Here is a 23,387-nt window from a genome sequence, read left to right as displayed (position 1 = left end):
ATGAACAGATGGAAGGATGGATGAGTAAATAGTTAACAAGTAATGAGTAATTTTTACCTTCAATTTCTGTGCGCCCTCCTTGGCTCTCTGCAGCCGAATTGCTCTGCCCTGGACTCGAATGTCGACCCTCTTCAGTGGAGCACTTGCAGGACTGTGCCTGGCTCTTGGATTCAACCTAAATTACCTCCCCTGACTTTGCTTCTTGCCTCCCCAGACCTCTTAGTGTCTTTCAGTCCCCATCTGATGTCCTGGGCACCAGGGCAAGATCCATTCATTCTAAGGGAAGCCCAGTGGACAGACTGTCAGTCTGGGTTCTGTGGGTGCTGCCAGCATTGCGCTCAGCCGAGAGCACATCCTGGTAAGAGGAGGGCTGTGGACTGGCTCACAGAATCAAAGGAGAGCTGGGGCACCGGGCTCAGAACAGACTGCTGCATCTCTGTCTGGGGCCTTGCTCTGTCATGTCAGAGGCCCAAAGCAAGGGAACTGGGGAAATAGTGCCTTCTCTCAGGGTAATTACGAGGATCATGAGAGCAAAAACTGGGAGAGTGAAGCCACAGAGGCCATAACCATGTCAGAGTTTTTAATCATCATTTTCACCCACGCCTCATCAGGATGGAACCTAATTTTCCAATCCTGGCTTGTTCATCATCAAGGCTGGGCCTGTATCACTAAGGCCTGAAGCTCAGGGCCCAAGCAGGTAATGGGAAAGAGTGAAGGGGCTGATGCATGTTAAACCCACAGAAACCCATAAAGCAAGTACTGTCAACATTAGGGCTGGATCATTCTTTGTTGTGGGGGCCACTTTGTGCATTTTAGGATAGTCAGTATTACTCCTGCCCTCTCCCCACCAGATGCCAAAAGCATCCTCCCTAATTATGACAGCAAAAAAGTCTCTAGATCTTGCCAAATGTCCTCTGTGTGTGTGTGCAAAATGACCCCCATTTATAAGCCACTGTCATAAATAAATACCATCTCTGCCCTGTTTTTCTGGAATAGCATGTCTTTCTTAGTCTAGCTTTTTTTTCCACTTTGGGTAATGACAGAGATATAAGAAAGAGTTGATGTTTCATTTATCATTACCCTGCAAGAGGAAAACACAAAAAAGCAGAGTACGAGTGAAGGCCACCTGGTAGCCAGCATCTGGCCTTGGGGTCAGGAAAATGGGAAGGAGTAGCTGGGCCGGAACAAAATGAAACAGATGTGCCTCAGCTGAAAGGAGCCCGTGGCTGCCCCGCTCAGGGTTGATTGTTGCCCCATTAGAATGCAAGGCTGACAGTGCCACATCTTCCAGTTTTTCAAAAGAAGGCAGGAAACATGATTTTTAAATGCTTTTTCCAATTTATGAATATTGGTGATAACTAATTGAAAGTTTGTGAAACATTGAATGTGTCCAATGAAACATGGGGCCCAGACTCAGCTTGCATGTGAGTTTGCAGTCTTTGTTTTACAACAGCAAAGACTACGTAAAGCTGTGGTGGGCTTCCTTGCCTAGATCCACACACCAGGCATTGCCAGAATTGCAAAACAGGGATTTGGGCTTTGTTTGTTTCTAGTTCTTCCACACAGCCTGCCCTTTTCTGAATGTCCTTCATTGCCGTTGTTTTGCACACAGAAGATTTTATTTAGATATAGATTATGTTTTGGCAGGCTTCCTGCACACCTAATTATGCTGATGAATGAAAAGATGTTACCAAATATTCCACCTGCTTAGAATCACAGAACATCAGAGCTGGAAGGGCCCTTTCGAGATCATATTGTCCAGCATTTTTCAAATGTTTATTTTTAGCTGAGGACCAATAAAAAAAATCTCATGCTCAATACAGAAATTGGATGAAAGCCAAGCTATTCTAATTGAAGAGGGATGGGGGGGCCTAGAGCCCATTGTAATGGGCTTCTCCTGAGCTCCCATGTAGACCCTTGAGGATTTTCTGGGACGAAATCCTGAAACACTCAGAAAATAGTTTGAAACTACAGGGCTGATCCAACCCACTATCTTAACAAATAAGGAAACTGAGGCATAGAGAGGCAAGAGGTATGTACAAAATCATCTAGAGGATTAGAGGCAGATTCAGGACAAGTACCCTACCAAGGGCTGGTTCAGAAGCATCACAGTCTCCTTGCTGTATTCAAGTACCCCTAGGGAGAAGTAATGCAATTAAAAGATATACTTGTTAGGGTTTGGGGGTTTACAAGAAAGAGATGTTGACTGTGTCTGCCTTAATCAGAGAAGATATTTATCAGAAGGGCAAGGAGAACAGGGCTACAAAGTACAGAGACAGAACCACTCTAGGATCCAGGGCAGGTGATATGTTCCATCCCCGCATCACTCTGCTAAAGGTCCAGTCTCCAGGGACCATTCTTTTGGCATTCTTTTGGCTTTCTTCTGCCGCTACCAAGCCTGCATCCATCAGGAGAGGTAGAATTTCACACATTACCATGTTTATGGATTTATGTTGAGGTTAAACAAAGCCACAGATGTCCACTGCAGCAAAAAGTAAAGGCTGCTTTTGCTAGGCTGGCCATCCACCCCTCCCTCACCTCTTGGCCTGGACTCTAAGGAAGAGGAAGGTATATACCAGCCTGAAGGGATCTTCCTGCTGCTCATTAGTTATAAGGCTGCCTTCTTGCCTGTCTCCTTCAGGGAGAAGAGAACAGAAAGAGGAGGCAGAATGAATGGATGGTTCCCCGTACCCACCCCACTCTGCCTTCTGCCAGATGCTGGATTTAACATGCTTTCCCTATCAGGCTAATGAGGTTAATCTGCTAATCCAAGCCAGGACGAAGCACTGTGTACATGAGGGACCGATGTAGTGGAACCCTGCATTGGGTAATGATGGGTTTTAAAGTGCAATTAATGGGATATCCAAGACAGAATGAAACTTCGAAGCTATCTGTGGCATGTATGGCTGAATGCCCACTCAATAGCCATTCTATCCTGCTTCCTGGCTCACTCAACCCTGGTTTGTTTGTTTTTTTTTTTTTTTCCCATGATCACCATTTTGACAGTTAACAATGTTTTGTAGCAGGTGCTGGCCATGAGACTCAGCTTTATCTGATGAGAATCAGTAGAAATAAACTTCTTGGGGCTTCAGGAAAACATTTTTCCTAATTACAATAAAAGGGAGGAGGACGGATTCAATGATCGCAACACATTTTTTGCCTGTAGTCTTTCTCCCACTTCCTTTCTGGGAAACAACAAGATGCCTTGAGGTGGAATAGCCACCTTGAAGCCATGGAGAAAAAGGTCACATGCTGGGGATGGAGAAGCAGTTCTGGAATGACAGTATCTGACTTCTTTTGTTAAGGAAAAGCTCTAAAGCAGAACTTAGTTTAACCGTGGTTATCAGTTTTCTGTTACATCCTTGATATATCATCTCATTCAACCCCTGGTTTTATAGGTGAGGTCGCTGAGGCCCAGAGAGCCCCAAGGTCATTCCCAAGGTCAACTGCAAGTCAGTAACTCACTTGAAGCAATAGAGCCGGACTATTGACCCAAAGTCCAATGTTCTTACTGATCATCTTTTTTTCAGAATATGCAGATTATTTTCAAAGGGTGTGAAATAGCCAACTAAGTATATTTTTCAAAGACTACTGATAATGAGTAAATCATAATGCATGCTAAGTTGTAAGAATTTTGTTTTAATGCCCAAAGCAATCAGGGCATCATCACCATGATCATCAGTGGCATAATCTCCATCTCATCAGGAAGGATGTGAGCAATGCTGTGATTATAAGATAGCTAATTGCAAAGATAATCTCAGGCTGGAAGATTATTCAGGGAAAAGTCTAGACAATGTGTGTGTGTGTGTGTGTGTGTGTGTGTGCACGTGTGCATACTTTTATGAGAGAAGGTACACACAGGGAGATATTAATGGAAAGAAGGACCATATGTTGGTACCCAGCCACTGAAGAGTTAATGCCATCTGTGTTTTTGGATCCTGGGGTGATACCAAATACAATGTACTTTTCCTGATAGTGGAGCATCATGACATTTGATTTCTGCTTGGAGTGAAGCAAGGCACATTTTGCCAAAATGACTTTGTACTTAACCATCCCACATCCACTTGGGTTAATGCTGGTCTGCTGTGTTAACAGTCTTCGTGGGAAAGAAAGACAAATTCCAGCGGCTGCATCATGGCCTCACATGTGGGGAGGTTGCTCCCGGCAGAGCCGTGAGAGCAAGTGAGCCATTACTTTTTAAGCATCTGTGGAGTGCCCAGCTCAGCGCGAAGCTCCAGAGAGGGCAGAGAGTCGGGGAAGTTGAAGGCACAGTCCCTGCCCGGCCCAGAAGAGCCCACCATCCTGTTCTAAGAGTAGAACCAACCACAACTTTAAAGAACAAACAAAGAGCATGTTCTTTAGTGTGAAAAGTGTGGTGAAAACTCAGGAGTTCAGGCAAATGGGAGATAAATGAGGACAATGAGGAGGGCTCTGTTGAGCGAATGGTTCTTGAATTAGACCCCAGGGTGGCCTATGTCAGAACTGAAAGGGGGGACGAAGGCAAGGGCAGGTTTTCTGGGAGAGCAACCAGCCTAAGCAAACATGGCTTCTTCGAGTTGGGGAGAAGCTGCTGGGGAGGAATAGGAAAGGGGATTACCCAGGCAGCCATCTTTCACCCAAACATTCAGTTATCCAGTTTATCAACAAAGACTGAGCACTGTGATAGGTAGAATTGGAGCTCCCCAGAGGTGCCCAAGGCTAATCCTCAGAACCTGTGTCTATATCACCCCACATGGCAAAATGGATCCTAAAGATGGTGAGAATATTCTGGACCACCCAAGTGGACCCAGTACAATGACAGGGTATTCACAAGTAAAAAGAGGCAGGGGAGCCAGAGAGAGATTAGAGAAGGCAATGCTGCTGACTGGTGGAGGAAAGGGCCATAAGCCAAGGAACGTGGGCGACCTCTAGAAGCTGGGGGCAGAAAGGCAACAGTATCTTCCTAGAACCCTCCAGAAGGAACTCAGCCCTGCTCTCACACCTGTATTTAGCCCAGTGAAACCCATTTCAGACTTCTGACCTCCAGAACTATCAGATTAGTTTGTGCTGCGTTAAGCTACTAAGTCTGTGGTGATGTCTAACAGCAGCCACAGGAAATGAATACAAGTGCCCTGGCAATGCCAGGCCCTGTACCAATGGCTGAGGCTGCAACTGAAAAGAGTTGTAGTTAGAGACATGGCCCCCGACCTCATGGACTCTGCACTGAATGGTCACATGCTAATTGCAGAGCTCTTTAATTATGGTTTTAATTATGGCTTTACCATAATTTTAATTATGGTAAAGGGAAAGAGCTACAGAGCAGAAGCCTCAGGTACCCAGAGAGCATGTAAAGGAGTCCTGCCCAGTGAGAGAGCTGAAGGTGCCTCGGTGAGGAACATGGGGAGCCCTAAGCCCCAGAGTGGGGCTGGTCTAAGGAACCAGAATGTGAACCACTGGCTAAATTTAAATGCTTGCGTGTCCACATTTTTTCAAAAATGTAAAAAGCAGTGAAATTAATGTTGACAGTGTATTTTATTTAACCTCATATCCTGAAGTGTTATTGTTTCAACATAGAACCTTATCAAACCTTATTTAGATATGCTACCTTTTTTTTTTTTTTTTTTTTTTTTTTTTTTTGTCTGTTTTCCAGACTGGTTGAAATCTAGTGGGTTTTTTTTTTTACACTTAGACCACATCTCAACTTGGACTAGACATATTTTCAAGCACTCAAAGACACATGTGGCCAAGTAGCTTCCACACTGGGTAGAAGTGAAACCGACAGCACTTATGACTTGAACCACGTGCCAGGACTCAAACCCAGCCTAAACCCGAATTGGGCCTTGAAACTAGCCTAAACCCAAATTGGGCCTTGAAACTAGCCTAAACCCAAATTGGGCCTTGAAACTAGCCTAAACCCAAATTGGGCCTTGAACCCACGTGCTGGAATTTGAACCCCGGCTAAACCCAGATTGGGACTTGAACCCATGGTTTTTCCCTCATCCGGTGTCTGGACTTGCTGAGGTTCAGGTTCTTTGTGGCTCCGTGCAGAAGGAATTCAGCGAGAGACAAAGTGATAGGCAAAAAATAGATTTATTAAGAAAGGACACTTGTGAGAGATGCAAGCAGGCAGGCAAGGAGGCTCTGCGCTGAGGATTAGGTGGGCTACAGTTTCATCATCCAACGAGGGTGGGGATGGGAAAAGACCTCCTCTTCCTCTTTTTTCCGGTAAGGGGGTATTTGACCCTATACAGTCAAACTAGAACTGTCATGGTGCTTATTCAAATCAGCAGAAGGGAGGTCCTTAAACTCCTGCCCTTGGTCTGAACCCTAATGCAGCCCTCACCCCATCCCCCACCCAATGGCCTGAGGCATATCTCTCTCCTCTACTAGTCAGGCAAGCCTGCCTCGTTCTGATGGGCCTCTTGAGCAATTATTAACTTACAGTGGTCTCCCCACATTCCCTAGGTTTCCCTCTCTATCTGTGCTCTCTTATCGGGACTTCCTCACTACCCGTGTAACTATCCTACTGCATCCCCATCATCAGGACCTTAGAGAATGAGTAAGACTGATTGTGGGGGCCGGTGGCCATAGGATTCAGTGGTAAAGGAGTCAGGAGAGGGCAGGAAGAGCGTGGCCGGCAGAGGAGGGCAGTGTGCAGGCTCCAGGAGGAGGGGCGAGCAGGAGGCAGACCGGTATCTGGAGGCAGGCAGGGCACAAGGAGGGAACATCAGGCCACGTGGGCTTGCACAGCGATGGAATCCACAGAAGGATTGTCAGCTGTGGACCGATGTAATCAGACGGGGACTTTTCAAACATCTTTGAGGACCAATTATGATAACATCTTTAAATGAGATGGAGAGGGGTTAGGGTAGTGGTGAGTGTCAGCCACGGAAGATAAGATAAATTTGTCTACCTTCTTCGCACGCCAGGTCTTTACTAGAGTAAAGTGAACCAACAAACTGACCAGCCTGAAAAGTCCCCTGAAAAACTCCAGGGAGCTCCAGGAGGTCGGACCACAGCCCCTCCTGCTGCTCTTCTGAGAACCCACCAGAGGCTGAGTTTACCCTGCTCACCATCGTCATCGTCACAATCAACATGAATCCTTGCCGAGCCCTTCTAATGAGCCAGGCCCCACGCAAGGCCCTTTGTTTTAAGCGTCTCCACCCTTCTCCCAGGCAGGGATGGTGATTATTATCTGCATTTAGCAGATGAGACAGCAGAAGCTCAGGGACATTTAAGTGACGGGCACAAAGGCACACAGCCTGGAGTGACAGTGAGGGGACCTGACCCAGGTCGTTGGGCTCAGAGGTTCTGCAGGGCCTGGAGGGAAGCCAGGGCCTGGCACGTTCTGGGTGACGAGGAAGGAACGGACCACCTGGGCCAGGTGGGAGCTTCTCCAGGCCTGGGACCAAGGAGCAAATAGGTGTTCTTTCTTCCTCTTTTCAAGGGAATGAGTGGTTTATTCTGATCTGCCAGGCTTTACTTCAGAGTCCCCAGGAGGCTTGTGGGTGACGTGGCGGTGATCACCTGCTCTCGTCCTGTTCACTTCAGGGCTTGCCGGCCCTTGTCCCCTGTCAGCCTCCTGAGGTCAGCAACTCGCCCACCTTCCTTCTCAGCCCTTCCTCCTGCCCTCTCCACCCTCCTCGCTTCCTTCTTCCTTGCTTTGTCATTTCTTTTTTGCCGGGTCGCCTTTTTAGTGCCCTCAGACCCTTGGCCCACACTCTCACCGTCTGCTCCCGAGAGGCGACAGACGAGGCCATTGCACAGAATGGAAACCGAGGCCAGGAGCCCAGGGACTGCCTTCCACCTAAGCTCTTTGCCGTGCCCTCCTTACCACCAGATCCCTTCCCAAAGCCTGTGTAATTCGGCATTTGGATTTATCCTGCTGGCTTATCGGCACTTTAAAAGCCTTTTCTAATTGGTATCTGTTCCCAGGGAGATTCAGCTTCCATTATGTGAAAAAGACCTTCTCACCCATTCCCTTCCTTGCCTTTCTTCAAACACAGCAGCAGGTGTGTCTCTCAAATGAGGAATTTTTTTTCCCTAATGAGTTCACTTTCACTTAGCCACAAATATATTCTCTGCATGTGTGCGTGCATGCACATCTAGACATATAAAAGGCACACATTCGGATTACCTGAACACAAAATCCAGTGAGCTGAAATTCCATTTATGATGTAAATGGGTAACATTTCTTTATGGAGCATTGTAAGGGCCATTGCAATCACACCGTATTTAGAGATGAGCATCTCCCTCGCTCTGCTCTCTCCCTATTCTTCCAAACATCTCTTCCATGGACTGCAAAGAATGCGGGTCAAAAGTGTCTAAGGAATCCCTGGTCTGTGGCATGTCCGCTTTTTATTTTAAACCATCTTAAATACATCCTTATCAGACCCAACAAAGGCCTTTGCTGTATAAGCAATTTCTCCATTCCGTGGTGGCTTATCTGACAGTTTCCCATTTACCTTCTGCTTATTATTGCACACGACTTTGAATTTTAAAACCCCGCTGTGGGTTGAAAGGATCTTGAAGGACAAAATCAAAAACCTAGATTAGCTGTTACTGTAAATCTCCAAGAAAGTCAGTTTTTTTTTTTTTCTTTCTTTTTTCTTTTTTTCTCTCTTTGGACCAAAGCAAAGTGTAATCCAGATGTATCATGTAATGAAGCTGATGTCCTGGAGAAGTGTCTTTATATTTCACTCAACTCTCTGCCTGCCTTCACCATTGCCCTCTCACTAACTGAAGATATTCCTAGGAAGATGCCTTTTTTATCTGAATTCTGGGGAAATACTCACTCCAACATTAAGCCTCATTTAGGCAGAATTAAAATTCATTTTCTTGCTGCCTTCTCTCTTGGCTCCTTTTCTCAGCTCTACTCGAAAGCAACAGTGCCGGGCTATAGGCCATACCGCCGGAGTTTCTGCACCCCAGGAGCTCTCTCCCCCGCAGGCAAAGACCGCGCGTGTTCATCCTGACAGTGGGGAAACCCAGGATGGGCTGCTCGGGCCTGAAACTCAGGAGGAAAAAGAGGCAGCTGCTGATGGGAGACTGTGTGTCAGGTTCAATGACAGGGTTGCTGGGACAGGCTTGCCCACGCTCCCAGGAGATCCCTGTGTTTCCTAAGTGCCCCTCTCCTTTCCCCTCCTCTGCCATATTTCATGGGTGTATCCTGAGCAGTCTGCTCAGTTCTGCTCAACAAGGCTGCCCTTCATGGTTCATTTTGGCCAATCATCACAACAGTAAGAGCTAACGCTACACAAAGTATGCCATGTGCCTAAAGCACCACCCTGGGCTCTTAATAAATGAGCATTCATTTATTCTTCACAACAACCCTATGAAATAAATACTGTTATTCTCTCATGTTACAGGCGAGGATACTGATGCCTCAGGAGGTGCCTGACATCACGTAGCTAGTTGATGGCAGAATCCATTTACATAATTCAAGTCATCTAGATTCAGAATCAGTGCCCTTAACCCTGGGGCCACACTACACCTTCCCCTGAGCGCTGTGCTTAGGATACACAGATGTGTTTTCTCAACAGCTGCTTATTGCAATTGTGTTTTTATAAGACATATATCCAAGTCACACAGCCTGTGAGGGTAGGAGCCAGACAGATTGATTTCCTCATTCAGCAGAGGAATGCTGGCAGGATCTAATATGTTCTATGCTCAGTGCTACAGATAATGAGAACAGACATGGTCTCTACTCTTACGAAGCTCTTCGTGGAGGAGGCAGATGTTTATCCCATGACTCCACAAATAAAGACATCATTGCCAAGTTGATTGAGAAGACAGACCACCAGCCAGTGCAGGGCATCTGACCGACTGGGGGTGGGAGGGGCGTGTGGTAAGGCTGTCTCATGCTTGATTCCAGGGGAAGCCAGGTGGTAATGGGCAGGTGTTGGGGAACAGGCAGGGAAAGGCATTATCCACAAAGCCATGTGTGCCCAGGCCTGGCCGTGAGGAAGCAAGGTGAGCCTGCAACACTGGAACCAGGCCAGCATGGTGAGAATGCCAAGAGCCAGGGGAGGAGGTGCAGGAATGCCTTGAAATGAGGCAGAAGAAACAAGACGTCATAGTTCATCTAACCAGAAAGTAAAGTTTTAACCCCCACTATCACCCTGACCATACTATCATAGCAAGTTCTTGGAAGCAAATGTTGCGCTTTCTCGTTTTCATGACACAGTTGGCAAATGCATGTGTTCCTGGTCTCAGAAACATGGCCTGGGTGGCAGACAGACATGATTTCAAGTATCCCTGCAATTTGCCATCACTAGCACGGTCCGTCAGGGCCCTGTTTGCAAAGGAGCCGATGCAGGTGAAAGCCCTTGTAGACCGTGTCGTACTTTCCACGTGCGGGGTCATTACCCTTAACCACGGAGCTCGTTCTGGATGACGCGTGTCCTCTTACCAGAGTTAGCGCATGCAAAGTGTCCAGAAAGCCTGTCTCCTGGTAAACAACTATAGAACTGTTAGCTATTGTGTTTCCTATTCTGCCTCCCTTTTTCCTTTCCCTGGGCTTGGTCTGAGAAGAACCTGTACATTGAGAAAATGGTCTCAAGGGTCCACGTCCCTCTTCTCTTTCAGGCCAGAACAAAATCTGCTTCATCCCGGGCATGGTGGGACCGATATTAGAAATGACACTTATCCCCGAAGCTGAGCTCCGGAAAGCTACCATCCCAATCTTCTTCGACATGATGCTGTGTGAATATCAAAGGAGTGGGGATTTCAAAAAGGTAAAAAATGAGGCTGCGAATTCCTGCCAGCATCCCTAATCCCCAGCCCATTTCCCCATAATGACATCCTCGTTCCATATGCCTGGGCTTCATTCAGGAGCTTGACGGTAGACTGGGGATATTTCTTCATGTGCCCGGAATGAGCTGGCAGATTAGATTTGGTCAGTATTCTATCACGCGTGCCTGCCTGAGGCCGAGATTAAAATGCACTTTCTTGCTGCTTGTCAGTGTGGTCCCCTTCTCGGCAGTCTAAGAATCCTCCTTCTCTCCCTAAGAGCCCCCTCAAGGTGTGATCAAAGGGTCTCCCCCTCCCCCTGCCCCCCACCTCTGTCCAGCACTTCCGCTCCTGGGCTAACTTGGAAGATGCGCATTGCCAAGAAAGAGCCCACCCCGCCAGGTGTCAGACTTGGCCATGCCCCAGAGTTGACAGCAAGTAGAGCTGGAGACCCATCCACAGGGATGGAAAGGGAGGCTTTCCTCAGCGTGCAGGGCCTGGTCCAACATAAGGGCCACCAGTCAAGGATATTCGTTGAAACTCCCGTCGAACTTGAAGGACAGGGACCTTTTTCTGGGTCCAGTCACTCCAGATGCTTCTGCCAGTGGAATAAGCCCTCGTGTCCACCGCAGGTTCCTGGCAATGTTCAGCAGTTGTGCCCAGCTTAGGAAGGTTGGGCTTTAAGTGCTGTCAAGGCTGCCCTCGTGGTGTCCTCAGGCCTCGCCTTCCTGTCCTCTTGGTCCCCTTCCCACCCCTAACTGGACTCCTCCCCCTCCCTCTCCCCAGCGTTCCCGCCTCTCATTCTACACCCCATCCTGCCATCCAACAAGTGTCCTGAAAACTGGTACCTAAGTGCCTTCTAAAAGGCAGCTGATTCCAAACCACCTTTCCTTGAAACCCTTAAGGATCCTGCCCTTTCTTTGCTCATTGGTTCTCTAACCCTCACTTGATAAAGTCCAAACCCCATAGCCTTCATTCCAGGCCCTCCTTGCTCTGGCCTTGAGTCAAACTTTCCAGCCATTTTCTCCAGCCCTTTCCCCACCTCTCCTCTTCTCTGGGCATCCCCGTGGTCTGCAGGATTGTGTTGCTTTGGTGAGTTTCCTCCTTCCTGCTCCCTCCTCCTCTAATTCTCAGCCATGTTCATGGTCCTGCCTGCCAGCGCCTTCTAAACTCCTAGTGATCCTACAAAGCCCAGCCCAGTGCTCAACCTCCAAGAGATCTTTGCCCTCTATTCCTATGTCACCCTGCCTGTCTGAGGTATGCTTATCATAGACCATACTCATTTCTGTGCGTTTTTCTGTGTCTCCCTCATCCTCATCTCATAAAAGCGATGATGATGGTGGTGGTGACCTTGACTGCCATTAACCAGGCGTTTATTCTGTGTCTGGCACTGTAAGTACTTTCCACACGTTAGTTCGTGTAATCTTCTTTATTGCAACCCTACAGGGTAGGCAGCATTGTCTTCCCAATTTTAACATGAAGACACCAAGGCCTAGAGAGGTGAAGTCATTTACCTAAAATTACACATCAAGAAAGAGGCAGAACAGAGGTTGCAACACACAGGTCACTGCGATTCCAGGCCCGGGCTGTGCCCGCTGCACAATTCAGCAGTTGACATCATGGCAGTAAATGCTGGCTGGACAAAAGAATGAATGGCATCCTCTCAAGCAGGGCTCTCTTCAAATATGTTCTGTGGAGCACTAATCCCACCAGATGCTCTAGGGAAGAGGATCTGGGGTTAAATACCTGAGGAAGCCCCTCCATGTGGTAACCAATCTTGGAGATCTCCACTGCACGTGGACATAGCCAAGGCTATGGGCACCAGAGGTGGGGATACCCACTGGCTCAGAAGATGCCCAGGGCGTATGCAAAAGAAACGTTCTCTGTGCACAATGTCTGAAAGAGAAGTGTGTCCGGTCTTGTCTGGATTATGACCTGACAGTTGCGTTTGGTGGCCTCATGTCTTCGGAGGCTGGCCCATCGTGTGGTTTTCCTGCCCTAATGGGTCTCCTTATCGCAGCATCCCGGGGGTGTGCACCCACCTGTTCTCCATGAATGGAGTCATCCTCGGGCTCCTCAACGCCAGGCATGTGTTCACTGTGAGCTCCTTCCCCAGTCACTTCTCTTCATCGCTACTGCATCAAAAGAGACAGGACCATCAGGCTGACTAATGGGGCAACTTCTCAATGAACACCAGTGGGGTGCTTAGTGGGAGCCCAGCTGTGGAATGAGCAGACCCAGGTTCAGAGTAAGCAGCCACGGACGATGTCCCCAGGAAAGGGAGGATGCCAGGCCCCCGTGAGCCCCAAGCCACCGTGATGGCAGATCAGGCAGCTGTGGCCTCACATGTTGGGAAAGTCTTTCCTGCTTCCAGGGGCAGTAGAGCATCTGAATGAAGGTGACAGATTTGACGCAGTAGGATGTGCATGGGTGGAACTGGGACAGGAAGGGCTCCATTCTGAGGGCCCAGGAGGCTCTAGGAGTTTCTCTTTCTGCTCTGTTTCTTTCACGACCTCATTGCCTGATTTCCCTGCTTCCTCTTCTAGCCCAGGAATTAGAAAGCTGATGCATTTGATGGACAGCCTTTACCCCTATGAGTACATCACTTCACCCAGGCTGTCTCAGGGGCCTCTGTCCTTTGCCCAGGCTGGATTTAACATCCCTGGTATATGCCCTTCCTTTGGTGAGGTTATGGATGGGAAAGTTCCAGCAAGAGGGGTCTTGAGTTGGCCACCTTGTGGCTGGTATGGCTATGCCCCAGTTAAACTGAAATGCATTTCATCTGGCCTGCATGGGGCATATCACTGTGTCACATAGCATGACGGTCTGCTCAAAGGTCTGCCTATATCACAAGACCATGAGCTCGTTGAGAGCCAAAGGGATTCTCTTAGACCTGAACTCCCAGCACCTATCAAGCGCCTGAACATGAACGTGACACCAACCATGTCGATGTTCTCAGTGTCAACGGAGACATTTAGTCCCCATCCTACGGCATTTCTGAGGAACAGCCTGGATACAGAGGAACACGGTGGCAAATGTTTTTATAATGTAGGGAAATGAGGGTAGCTAACCACTGCCTGAGGGGGCCGGGTAGACCAGTTGTTTTTCTGGCCAGTTCTTTGTGGAGGGAGAGGCTCCGGGCTTTCTTGATGCTGTTGGGGGAAGGAGGGGAGGTCCTTGGGTGTAGAGACTGAGTAGTGTGTGCTTACCTATGATGCAGACCCTAGAACAGGATCATGTACCAGTCAGCCTGGGGGTCTGAGCCCTGAGCAGCAGGAGGTCCAAAGAGAATCCCTCAGAGAAGGAAGAGATAATAGCATTTCACAGCAGCGCCTAACCCAGTGCCTGGAACACAGCAGGAACTCAATAATTGCTTGTTGAATGAATTAATAGACAGGGCTATCAGGTTGGCAGGTTCCACTGAGACTAAGTCCTGGCATGGAGTAAACTGGGTACTCAAATAACTTAGAACTTAATGTGGAAAAGAGAAATCAATTCAGTACATATGTACCGAGCACCTGTCTCCTGGACACTGTGCTTTGGAGTCAGATAGACTTGCTGCTTGTAAACTGAATGCATTTGGATAAGTTATTTAGCCTTTCTCAGCCTCAGTTTTTCATCCGGAAAATGTGTCTTGTAATAATACCATTATAGGTTCCTGCACCCCAGCTCCCCAGGGGAGGTAATGAAGTGGGGAGAGATGAGATAACTCAGAGAAAGTTAGCAAGCTGCCTGGACTCCCATCAGCGTCCCCTTTCACAACACTCTCTTCTCCAGCTTCCTCCCACAGCGGCTCCCCCAGGACACCCAGCATTTCGTTATCAAAGGAGACCACAGGCTGACTTACTGGTGCTGGTTTCATCCTTGTTATCCCTCTGCCATCCTGCTCTGTCACATCATCTCTGCCCCTCCCATGTCACAGTCAGCACCCTCTTTGGAGAAGAGCTCTGGCTCCTTGAATTTCACACTTTGGTGGGGCTGGGCTCCTATCAAAAAATGCTCTAGGCTAACATGACGAGAATAGCCAAGAGCAGTTGAGAGAGGCAGCAGAAGCCATGAAGGGGAGGCATGATGCCAAGGTGAGGCTCAGGGGAGGTCGTTCTGTTGCAAGGGGGGTCGGTCCCACAGAGCAGGTCTGAAATCCTAGAGCTCACAGTCTTTTCCCTGAGTGTTTAAGATTTGTACTGGACCTTGCAGCATCTAACTTTTATGAAAATAGCCTGCGAATGCGCCTACACAAATACCCACATCGCAGGGGCAGGGTGAGGAGTCAGTGATGTGAGGCAGTTGTGGATGAAATTGAATTAATTGGGAGGAACCAGAGCTACACCCTAAGTCCTGCATGGGGACAGTGTTGGAGATAAGGACTGTCATGGGGACATGGCTTAGTGTATGTTTGGGAGTGTGTGGGACCCTTAGGCCTGTCCTAAGTCAAGTCTACCCCTCCTTTGAAATCCAAGACAAAAGATCCCACTTTGTCTCAGTTCCTTCATTTATAATATATGGATAATGATATCCAGCTCCCTTGACGGTTGTTAAGGTTAAATGAGATTACAACGCTAGTGACAAGGGCAGTGTCAACATCATGATGACAATTGCTAACAAATATTGAGCACTTGCTATGTGCTAAGCCCCAGGCCAAGGCTTTCACATGTGTTTTCCCTTTAACTTCTCCCAGCATCCCTGTAAAGTAGGTGCTGCTTTGAATTTCCTTTTAATGGGTAAGAAAACTGAACCTCACAAAAGCCTAGTAACTTGCCCAAGGTCACGTGATGGGGAAAATGGTCAAAGCAAGACTCAAACTAAGTCTGTTGGATGCCAAAGCCTGTGGTCAAGGCCACTCCTGAGCACAGCTCCTGCCGCTGGCAGTCCCTCGAAGGGCCAGAATCTTCTCCGGGAGGTGCTTAACTGAGACCTTCCCTCTCCAGCCCGCCCAAGGGCTCAGGCGTGGCTGGCGTCATCAGCTCCGCACATTCCTGGCACCCTATAATTTCCCTCCCCGCGGGCTCCTTTGTGACCCTGAGACAAGTGCTTATTTACCCCATCCACTTCTCGCTCCAGAGGAAAGTGGATCTCGCAAGGAGGAACCATGCCAGCATTTACCACTGAAAAACTCAGACAAGAAAAAAAAAGCCTGTTTTTTTTCCCCCCCAAGTTGCTTTCCAGTAACATGCAGCAATAAAAACAATAACATTGGCAGTAATCGTAAGACAACAAGCAAGCCCCATTGCACTCGAGCCTATGCACTCCCTTAGTGTTTTATAGATAAATTCTCCCCAGCCCTCCTAACCACCCCATGCAATAGGCAGCACTGTTATGCCCATTGTACTGATCAGGATGGACGAACAATGGCGCTCGACCAAATCTGTCCTGCCACCTGTTTTTGTAAATAAAGTTTTATTGGGGTGGAGTCATACTAATTTGTTTTTGTATTGCCTGTGCCTGCTTTTGTGCGACAACAGCTAAGTTCAGTAGTTGTGACAGAAACTGACCCACAAAGCCTAATATATTTACTATCTGGCCCTTGATAGAAAATATTTGCTGAGCCCTGATGTCAACTGTGCAAGGATTAGAGGATTAGAAAGACCTAGTAGCTCTGCCAAGATGGTGGAGAAGATGGAGGAGAATTTTTTTTTTTTTTTTTTTTTGGCTTTTTAGGGCCGCACCCATGGCATACGGAAGTTCCCAGGCTAGGGGTAGAGTCAGAGCTACAACTGCCAGCCTACATCACAGACACAGCAACACCAGATCTGAGCCATGTCTGCAACCTGCACCACAGCTCATGGTAATGCCAGATCTCCGACCCACTGAGTGAGGCCAGGGATCAAATCTAAATCCTCATGGATACTAGTTAGGTTTGTTTCCACTGCACCACAATGGGAACTCCCTGGAGGAGATATTTAAAGACATTGTTTATTTACACTAACCATGACCTGTCATCAGAGCCCACTCTTGTCCCTTGGTTATATTTCTTCCTGCCCTCCGGTCAGCACAGAAGACATGTCTAATCATGTTAGCCTCCAATCCCCAATTTTGGATAACACTTGGCATACAAAATGCATCATATAAGGGGCATAATTCATGTGTGGATCAGCAGTCCAGACCTTCGCCCGACTGGCCCCCATTGAAGTGTCCATTCTCATCGCCATCCTTTCTTTCCTAAACTCTCTGCTGCAGCTGAACTGCTCCCCTGGTCTTTTTCCACATTCCCACCTCCACACCTTTGCTCAGTCCATCCCCCACAGCTGGGCAAAGTGCCCTTCCTTTTCATGTCTATCACAATCCTACCTATCTTTCCAGGCCTGTGTATCTCCTTCCATAAATCTTCCTCAATGGTGGAGACTCACAGGAATTTCTTTCTCAGCACCAGCTAGATCAGCACAAGCTTCTGGTCCTTTCCTTTTGCCCTCAGCCCACAAAAGTGAGGGAACAATGGCACCAGGGATGATTTGTGAACGGGGGAAGTGAATCCAGTTCCTGCCTTCCATCACCTATAGATTCCAACCAACTAGGTTGGGCTTGATCCTTTGTGCAATGGAAAAACCCTGCCCAAAGATCTTTGCCATTCATCTGAGACTTTAGACAAGCCACTTAAACTCTCTGTGCCTCTACTGCATCTGTAATAATAACTGACACTTATTGAGGGTGGTGCCAAGCAGGGACTGGCTGCTTTTCATGCATTTCGTCATTTAAAGGTAGCCATTGACCTCCAAACTTCATGGGGTTATTGTGAGGACTGAGGGCAAGGGGGCCGCGTTAGGATCCAGGAGTGCCCAAGGGCTCCCTGGACTTTGGTGACCTTTGCCAAGAGCCTCCTTCCCTTTTCAAGTGCCAGTTTCTTATCTAGTGTTAAATGGGAGATGAGAAAACTGCATGATTTTGATGGCCTCATAGGCCATGATATTAAAACAGTATATAAACCATTTTTGCATTACAGCCGTGTAAGAGAGACACTGAATGGCCCTTCAAAATATTGGATAAGCCATGAGCTCATCTAGGTGAAATGCTTCTTGACATTGAATGTAGGAAGACAAAATACTCTGTGGCTTCAGTATTAGAAGATTTGGTAAAACTCTAGTGCATACTTTCTTTCAGGGCTAGTCTGATCTCTGACCATTACAGTTGTCACTCTTTGAGGCATCAGCTCATGTAAATAGGATAGCTTCAGGTATGGCTGGGTCCAGGGGCTCAAAAATGGCATGAGCTTTCCATATCTCTCCATATTCCCCTCTCTGCTTTCCCCTACATTGGTATCATTCTCAGTCAGGCTCTTTCCTTGTGGTCATCTCCCACAGCCTCAGGCTTATAATCTTCAAATTAGGTAAAAAGACTTACTTTTTTCCAAGAGGGTGAACAAACCCTCAGATCTGAGTCTCACTGGCTTGATCTAGGCCTTTACTAATTGTGGGGTCTGGATAATGAAAGACACTGATCAAGAGCTTGGCCTGTGTCATATACCCACACTGGGAACTAGGTCAGCTCACCTGAGTCCCACAAACTGGAATTTGGGCTGATGTGATTACCAAAGTATAGAGAAAGGAATGCTAAGCAGGCAGAAATAATACCTGTTCATGACATCATGCTGCTCCCTGAAGATCAATGCTATGTCACATACCGCAGTGTCTTTGCACATGTTATACCCTCTGATTTAAACATCCTTTTTCTTTCTAGCCCCTTACAGCATAAACTTGAGAACAAGCTCAAATGGCATGGCTTGTGAGCCTTCCCTGCAGATTTTCTCCTTCTTCTCCTTCTCCCTCTCTGGAAACTCCTAAATTGCAGAAGTAATCTGTTTCATTTTGTACTCCCACTTCCCAGCACTAAACCTAGGAGATGATAAATGTTCATTCCCTAAAGCTTTGGTTACAATAATAAATTAACCAATTTCAACATTCAGCCTTCTAATGTCATTGTTGCTATTTTTGTCTCCTACTTCTTCAGTTTGAAAACGAAATCATCCTCAAGCTGGACCATGAGGTGGAAGGGGGCCGAGGGGACGAGCAGTACATGCAGCTGCTGGAGTCTATGTAAGTTCAGTGCCCAGGCTGGGAGGAACCAGGAGGGCTTGGGTCTCCAGGAGGCTTCAGTGGCTCTCTTCTCCCTGGAGCTCAATCTGGAGGTTCACGGGTATTAGAGAAACTATTTTTGGAAGAAACCTCTCATCTCTCTGCAGTGGCTATTCTTTGATCTTGATGGAATAGACCAGATGAAAAGAAGCTTGTCTGTGTTGGAAAGAGGGATCTCATCCACCAAAATGTTCCTTTAGCTTATCTCTCAGCTATGGAGTAATTCTTGCTGTCTTTTCCTTTTTTCTTTTTCCATTTTTGACCAATATTGATCATAACCAACATTTATGGAGCACATGTGATATGTGGAAGCCACGCTAAGTGCTCTCCCTGTATTGTCCCCTTTAGTTGAGTTTTGTGTTTGATCCCATCTTATAGAGGTGGCCCCTAAAGCACAAGGAAGTGTCTGATCTGGGGAAACCAGGCCAAACTAGTCCAGTAGACAAGCTGGGACCATAACCTGGCCCTGCTGGACTCCAGAGGCAGCGGGCAGTACACCGCTCCCAGGAGCCCTGAACTTGGACGCAGGACACTGTTGTAATAGTTTGAGATGTAATTCACTTACCACATACATAGTTCGCCTAATGTTTACAATTCAATGGCTTTAAGTATATTGACAGAGATGTGCCACCATCACCACAATCAATTTTAGAACATTTTTATGACCTTGCAAAAGAAAGCCCATACCCTTTAGTATCATCCCCTCCCCTCCTTTGGGCTTTCTATGGATGTGTCTTTCCCTGACATTTCGTATAAATAGAATCATACAATACACGGTCCTTTGCGACTGGCTTCTTTCACCTAACATGTTCTCGAGGTTCATCCATGCTGTAGCATGCATTGCATGCATCACGACTCCATTTCTTGTTATTGCTGAATAGCATTTCGCTGTTTGGATATACCTCATTTTGATTATTCATTCATCAGCTAATGGATATTTAGACTGTCTCCTTTTTTGGCTATTAAGAATGACACTACTATGTGGATTCACATACAAGCTTTTGTGTGAACACATGTGTACAGTCCTCATGGATGTATACCTAAGAGTGGAACTGCTGGGTCATATGGTAACTCTGCATTTAACCCTTTGAAGAACCATCAGACTGTTTTCCAAAGAGACGGTACCACTTACCTTCCTACCAGCAATGTGCAAGGGTTCCAGTTTCTCTACATCCTTCTCAACACTTGTTAATATTGGCCTTCCTCATTATGCCATCTTAGTGGGTATGAAATGATATCCCATTGTCATTTCAATTTGCATTTCCTACTTGGCTAATGATGTTGAGCATTTATTGAGGTGCATGTTGGCCATGTGTCTACTGTTAGAAGAAGACACTGCATTTTCTTCCTGGTTCCACCACTAAACAGCTGCCCAACTTTAGGCCAATCAAGAAACATCTTTGGCTTCGGTGTCCACATCTGTAAAATGGGGAAATAAGCCTCCTGTGCTTATACTGAAGAGTGAATAACTCTAAAGCATGTGCACACAGCAGGTAGAAGCTCAGGAGGTGTTCTTTGATCTCTCGCCCGACTCCCAGTTTCCATCTCCGACACCATGGTGACTTTGCCTGAGGTTCAGGAATGTGGCTCAGATGTCCCAAGCTCCCTCCTAGTTGTAGAGTCTCTGATTTGAATGATTCTCTGATGTAAATCTGATCTTGGACTCTTACCCCAATCCTCTTGGAATATTTTATAACTTCAACAACAAAAGCTGACCAGAGGTCTTGTCCTGACTTTCACAATGACCCTCTCTGCCCTGCCCAGCAGCTGGAGCCCAGTGGACAGAGTGGAGTCCCAGACAGATCCATCCCAGCTGGCCTAGCTGCCCCCCTCCCCGCCCCTGCCACCAGCCCTCACTAAACACGTAGAAAGCAAATGCCACTCAGCCAGAAGAGAAACCCACTGTCTGCTCCTAGGCAGGGTATCAAGACTGATTGTCCAGGGGGAAGGCAACATTTTGCCCGAGTTAATGTTTTTCTTAAAGCTCAAGAGAAGGAAATCTAAATATTGACCAGAAGTGAAATCAGGGAAGGTGCTGACAATTTCCATTTTTATAAGCGGATGGGCTCTGCAGCCAGTCTTCAGATGATCAGCAGGATTTTTCAAATCCTTCCTGAGCGGTTATTTGTAAAAGGAGTCCTGAGAGGTCGAGGAAATTAAAAACAGCTCATTATTTTTCTCCTGAAATAGAGGTGTGAATGACTTTTGCAAAACTAATCAAGCCCAACACGAAGAGTCAGGACCCCATCAGAACTTCCAGGAGCCAAGTTCCTGTTCTTTCCTTTTGACTTTCTGAGTCTCAGTTTCCCTATCTGCAAATTAGGGATAAAAACCCTATCCAGTTCTTAGAGTTTTTATTGAGAATAAACAAGAAAAGTCATGAAAAGTGTTCGGCCAAGTTTCTGACACCTCGTAGGACACCTCGTAGGACACCTCGTAGGAAGCGTGGAAGTAGTGGCTAATATCATCACTGATCTGGTGGATACTGATGTGGCTATTTGAAGCCATAAGCCTACCTGTCATTCTCTTCCATACTACTCAACATCAGCTACTCTAACCCTTGCTCCCGGCCCCTCATTCAGAGCCTCCACTGATATACAGGGCCTGCTCTGTGGGCACATGGGTTGGTAACTGGATGGTGCTTTTTGAGTAGAACAGGACTCCTTTCCACTGGCAGCCGATGCTCTTATCTAGGCACAAGAGTTAGGGCATGGAGTGATGCTGAATTTCAGTATGCATGTGCTCTTGTGAAGTGCACAACCTTACAGAGCGTCCCACTCCTTCCTATCCTTAGAGCTCTCCTTGGAACCCACTCCCATTAGTTCACATCTGTCTTAAAGTGAGGGCCCCACACTGAATGGAGTAATGAGACATTTTCTACAGTCCTGTATTCCATCTTCCCAGAAATATTTCTGGAAGTGGCAAGGGGGCTGCAAGCCTGAAAGGAACAGAGAATGTGTGTTCTGGGCCCTAGATCCCACTCATACTGGTTCCGTGCCTGAAAGAGGACCTGTCCTAAGATGTACACCATACATGATATTTAAAGGAATAAATAAAAGCCCGCTTCCATCAGCACTGACAGAGGATGTGCCTGGGCTCCCCCCTCTGAAGCCCTTCCATACTGAATGCAAATCAATTCATCAATTCCTGGGAGGTGTGTGCTCCCTCCAGCACCACCTCCCCAAGGCAGGAGCACAGCTGTAGAGTGGCCAGTGTTCTGCCTCCCCTCCTTCCACCAAGTGAGGGGGTATGGCATCAATTCAAGAGTCTCACAGCTCTATTTCATTATCACATACGTTCCCTATATGACCTTGCTAGGACCTAGTTAGAACCCAGCCCCATGGGTCTTGAGCCTAACCTACAAATTGAGGGTGATAATATCACCAACCTCAAGGAAATTATGTGAGTATTAAATAAAACCAGCTTAGCACAACATCTGGAACACAAGTACTCAATAAATGATAGAACCATATATTGTGATTAGTTTTTATTTCTATATCTGCTTCCACAGCTAGACTGTGAACTCCTGGAGGTCAGTGAATTTCTAGTTCTGAGATCTCTGAATTCCAAGTTCCTGGAATAGGACCGTTGAGTTCACAGATAGATAGATGGGAGGTGGTGGATGGGTGGGTGATTTCAAACCAATCTGCCCACCTACCTCACCAACCCTAGACCCCATGAGCAGGTTTCTTACCTCATGGATAAAGAATAAAGAGATGAAGAAAGCTAAGACTTTGTTTTTATAAACCCTTGCTTCTCAAAGGACCAAGAGTGTAGCATCACCTGGGAGCTTGTTAAAATGCAGAATCTCAGGCTCTAGCCCAAATCTGCTGAATTAGAATCAATGAATGTCATGCCCAAGAGATTCCCGAGCACTGCAATACGCAAAGCACTGCACAAACCAATGGCTCTTGGAGTTCCTGAACCATTACTGTGCTGCAGTGGGATAGGCAGCATCTCTGGCCCAGCACAGTGGATTAAAGATCCAGCATTGCCTCAGCTGCAGCATAGATCATGACTGTGGCTCAAATCTGATCCCTGGCCCAGGAACTCCGTGTGTCAAGGGATGACCTAAAAAGAGAAAAAAGAAAAAAAAAAAACCCACAAATGGTTCTTAATATTGGCTGCATGCTGGAACCACCTGGAGAACTTAAAAAAAAAAAAAAATACTGGATCCTGGCCCCCATCCCCAAAGATACAAAGACATTGACGTAAGGTGGACACTGAGCTTTGTAAAAGCGCCCCTTGTGATTCTACCATGCGACCAGGGCAGAAAACCACTGTTCTGGCCACATTCAGACCCTGAGATGCCTTCTACCTGGGAAGTTGTGAAAATCGCACTCTAAACACTGGGACAGGATTTCATTGCGTTGTCATTAGGATGGAAAGCAGAGCTGGCAATGGCCATCCCCGAAGGAGGTAGGCACAGCTGTGACTGAGCCAGACAGGCTGAAATCACAGGGTAATTTGCATCTCTCCTTGAGAGCGGGGAACAGGTGCTTCTCCATGGCGAAGATGGATTTGTCTGATCGCAGCCACAGTTTGAGATGTCGCCTCCTTGCAGCCTGGCTTGGGCAAAATGACCCTCCAGAGTCCTTGCCTTCCTCACCT

The 23,387-nt window shown here is 47.2% G+C and overlaps 1 protein-coding gene across 7 annotated transcripts in view; it reads left to right on the top strand.

Moving 5' to 3' along the window:
- The window catches only part of DOCK2 (dedicator of cytokinesis 2), a 425,062-nt gene that overhangs the window by 354,769 nt on the left and 46,906 nt on the right, over positions 1-23,387 (top strand). For all 7 annotated transcript variants that reach the window (XM_085001779.1, XM_085001778.1, XM_085001782.1 and 4 more), the window contains 2 exons: positions 10,567-10,715; positions 18,652-18,737. In XM_085001779.1, coding sequence (XP_084857905.1) covers positions 10,567-10,715; positions 18,652-18,737 — 235 coding nt within the window. The remainder of the gene's footprint in view (positions 1-10,566; positions 10,716-18,651; positions 18,738-23,387) is intronic.

The sequence above is a fragment of the Sus scrofa genome, chromosome 16, assembly GCF_054392235.1.
Source record: "Sus scrofa isolate SSC_HxYL_T2T_F1_AM1 chromosome 16, Sscrofa_HxYL_maternal_Yorkshire_Landrace_v2.0, whole genome shotgun sequence".
Classification (NCBI taxonomy): Eukaryota; Metazoa; Chordata; class Mammalia; order Artiodactyla; family Suidae; genus Sus; species Sus scrofa.
This window is presented reverse-complemented; position numbering and strand designations above follow the sequence as displayed.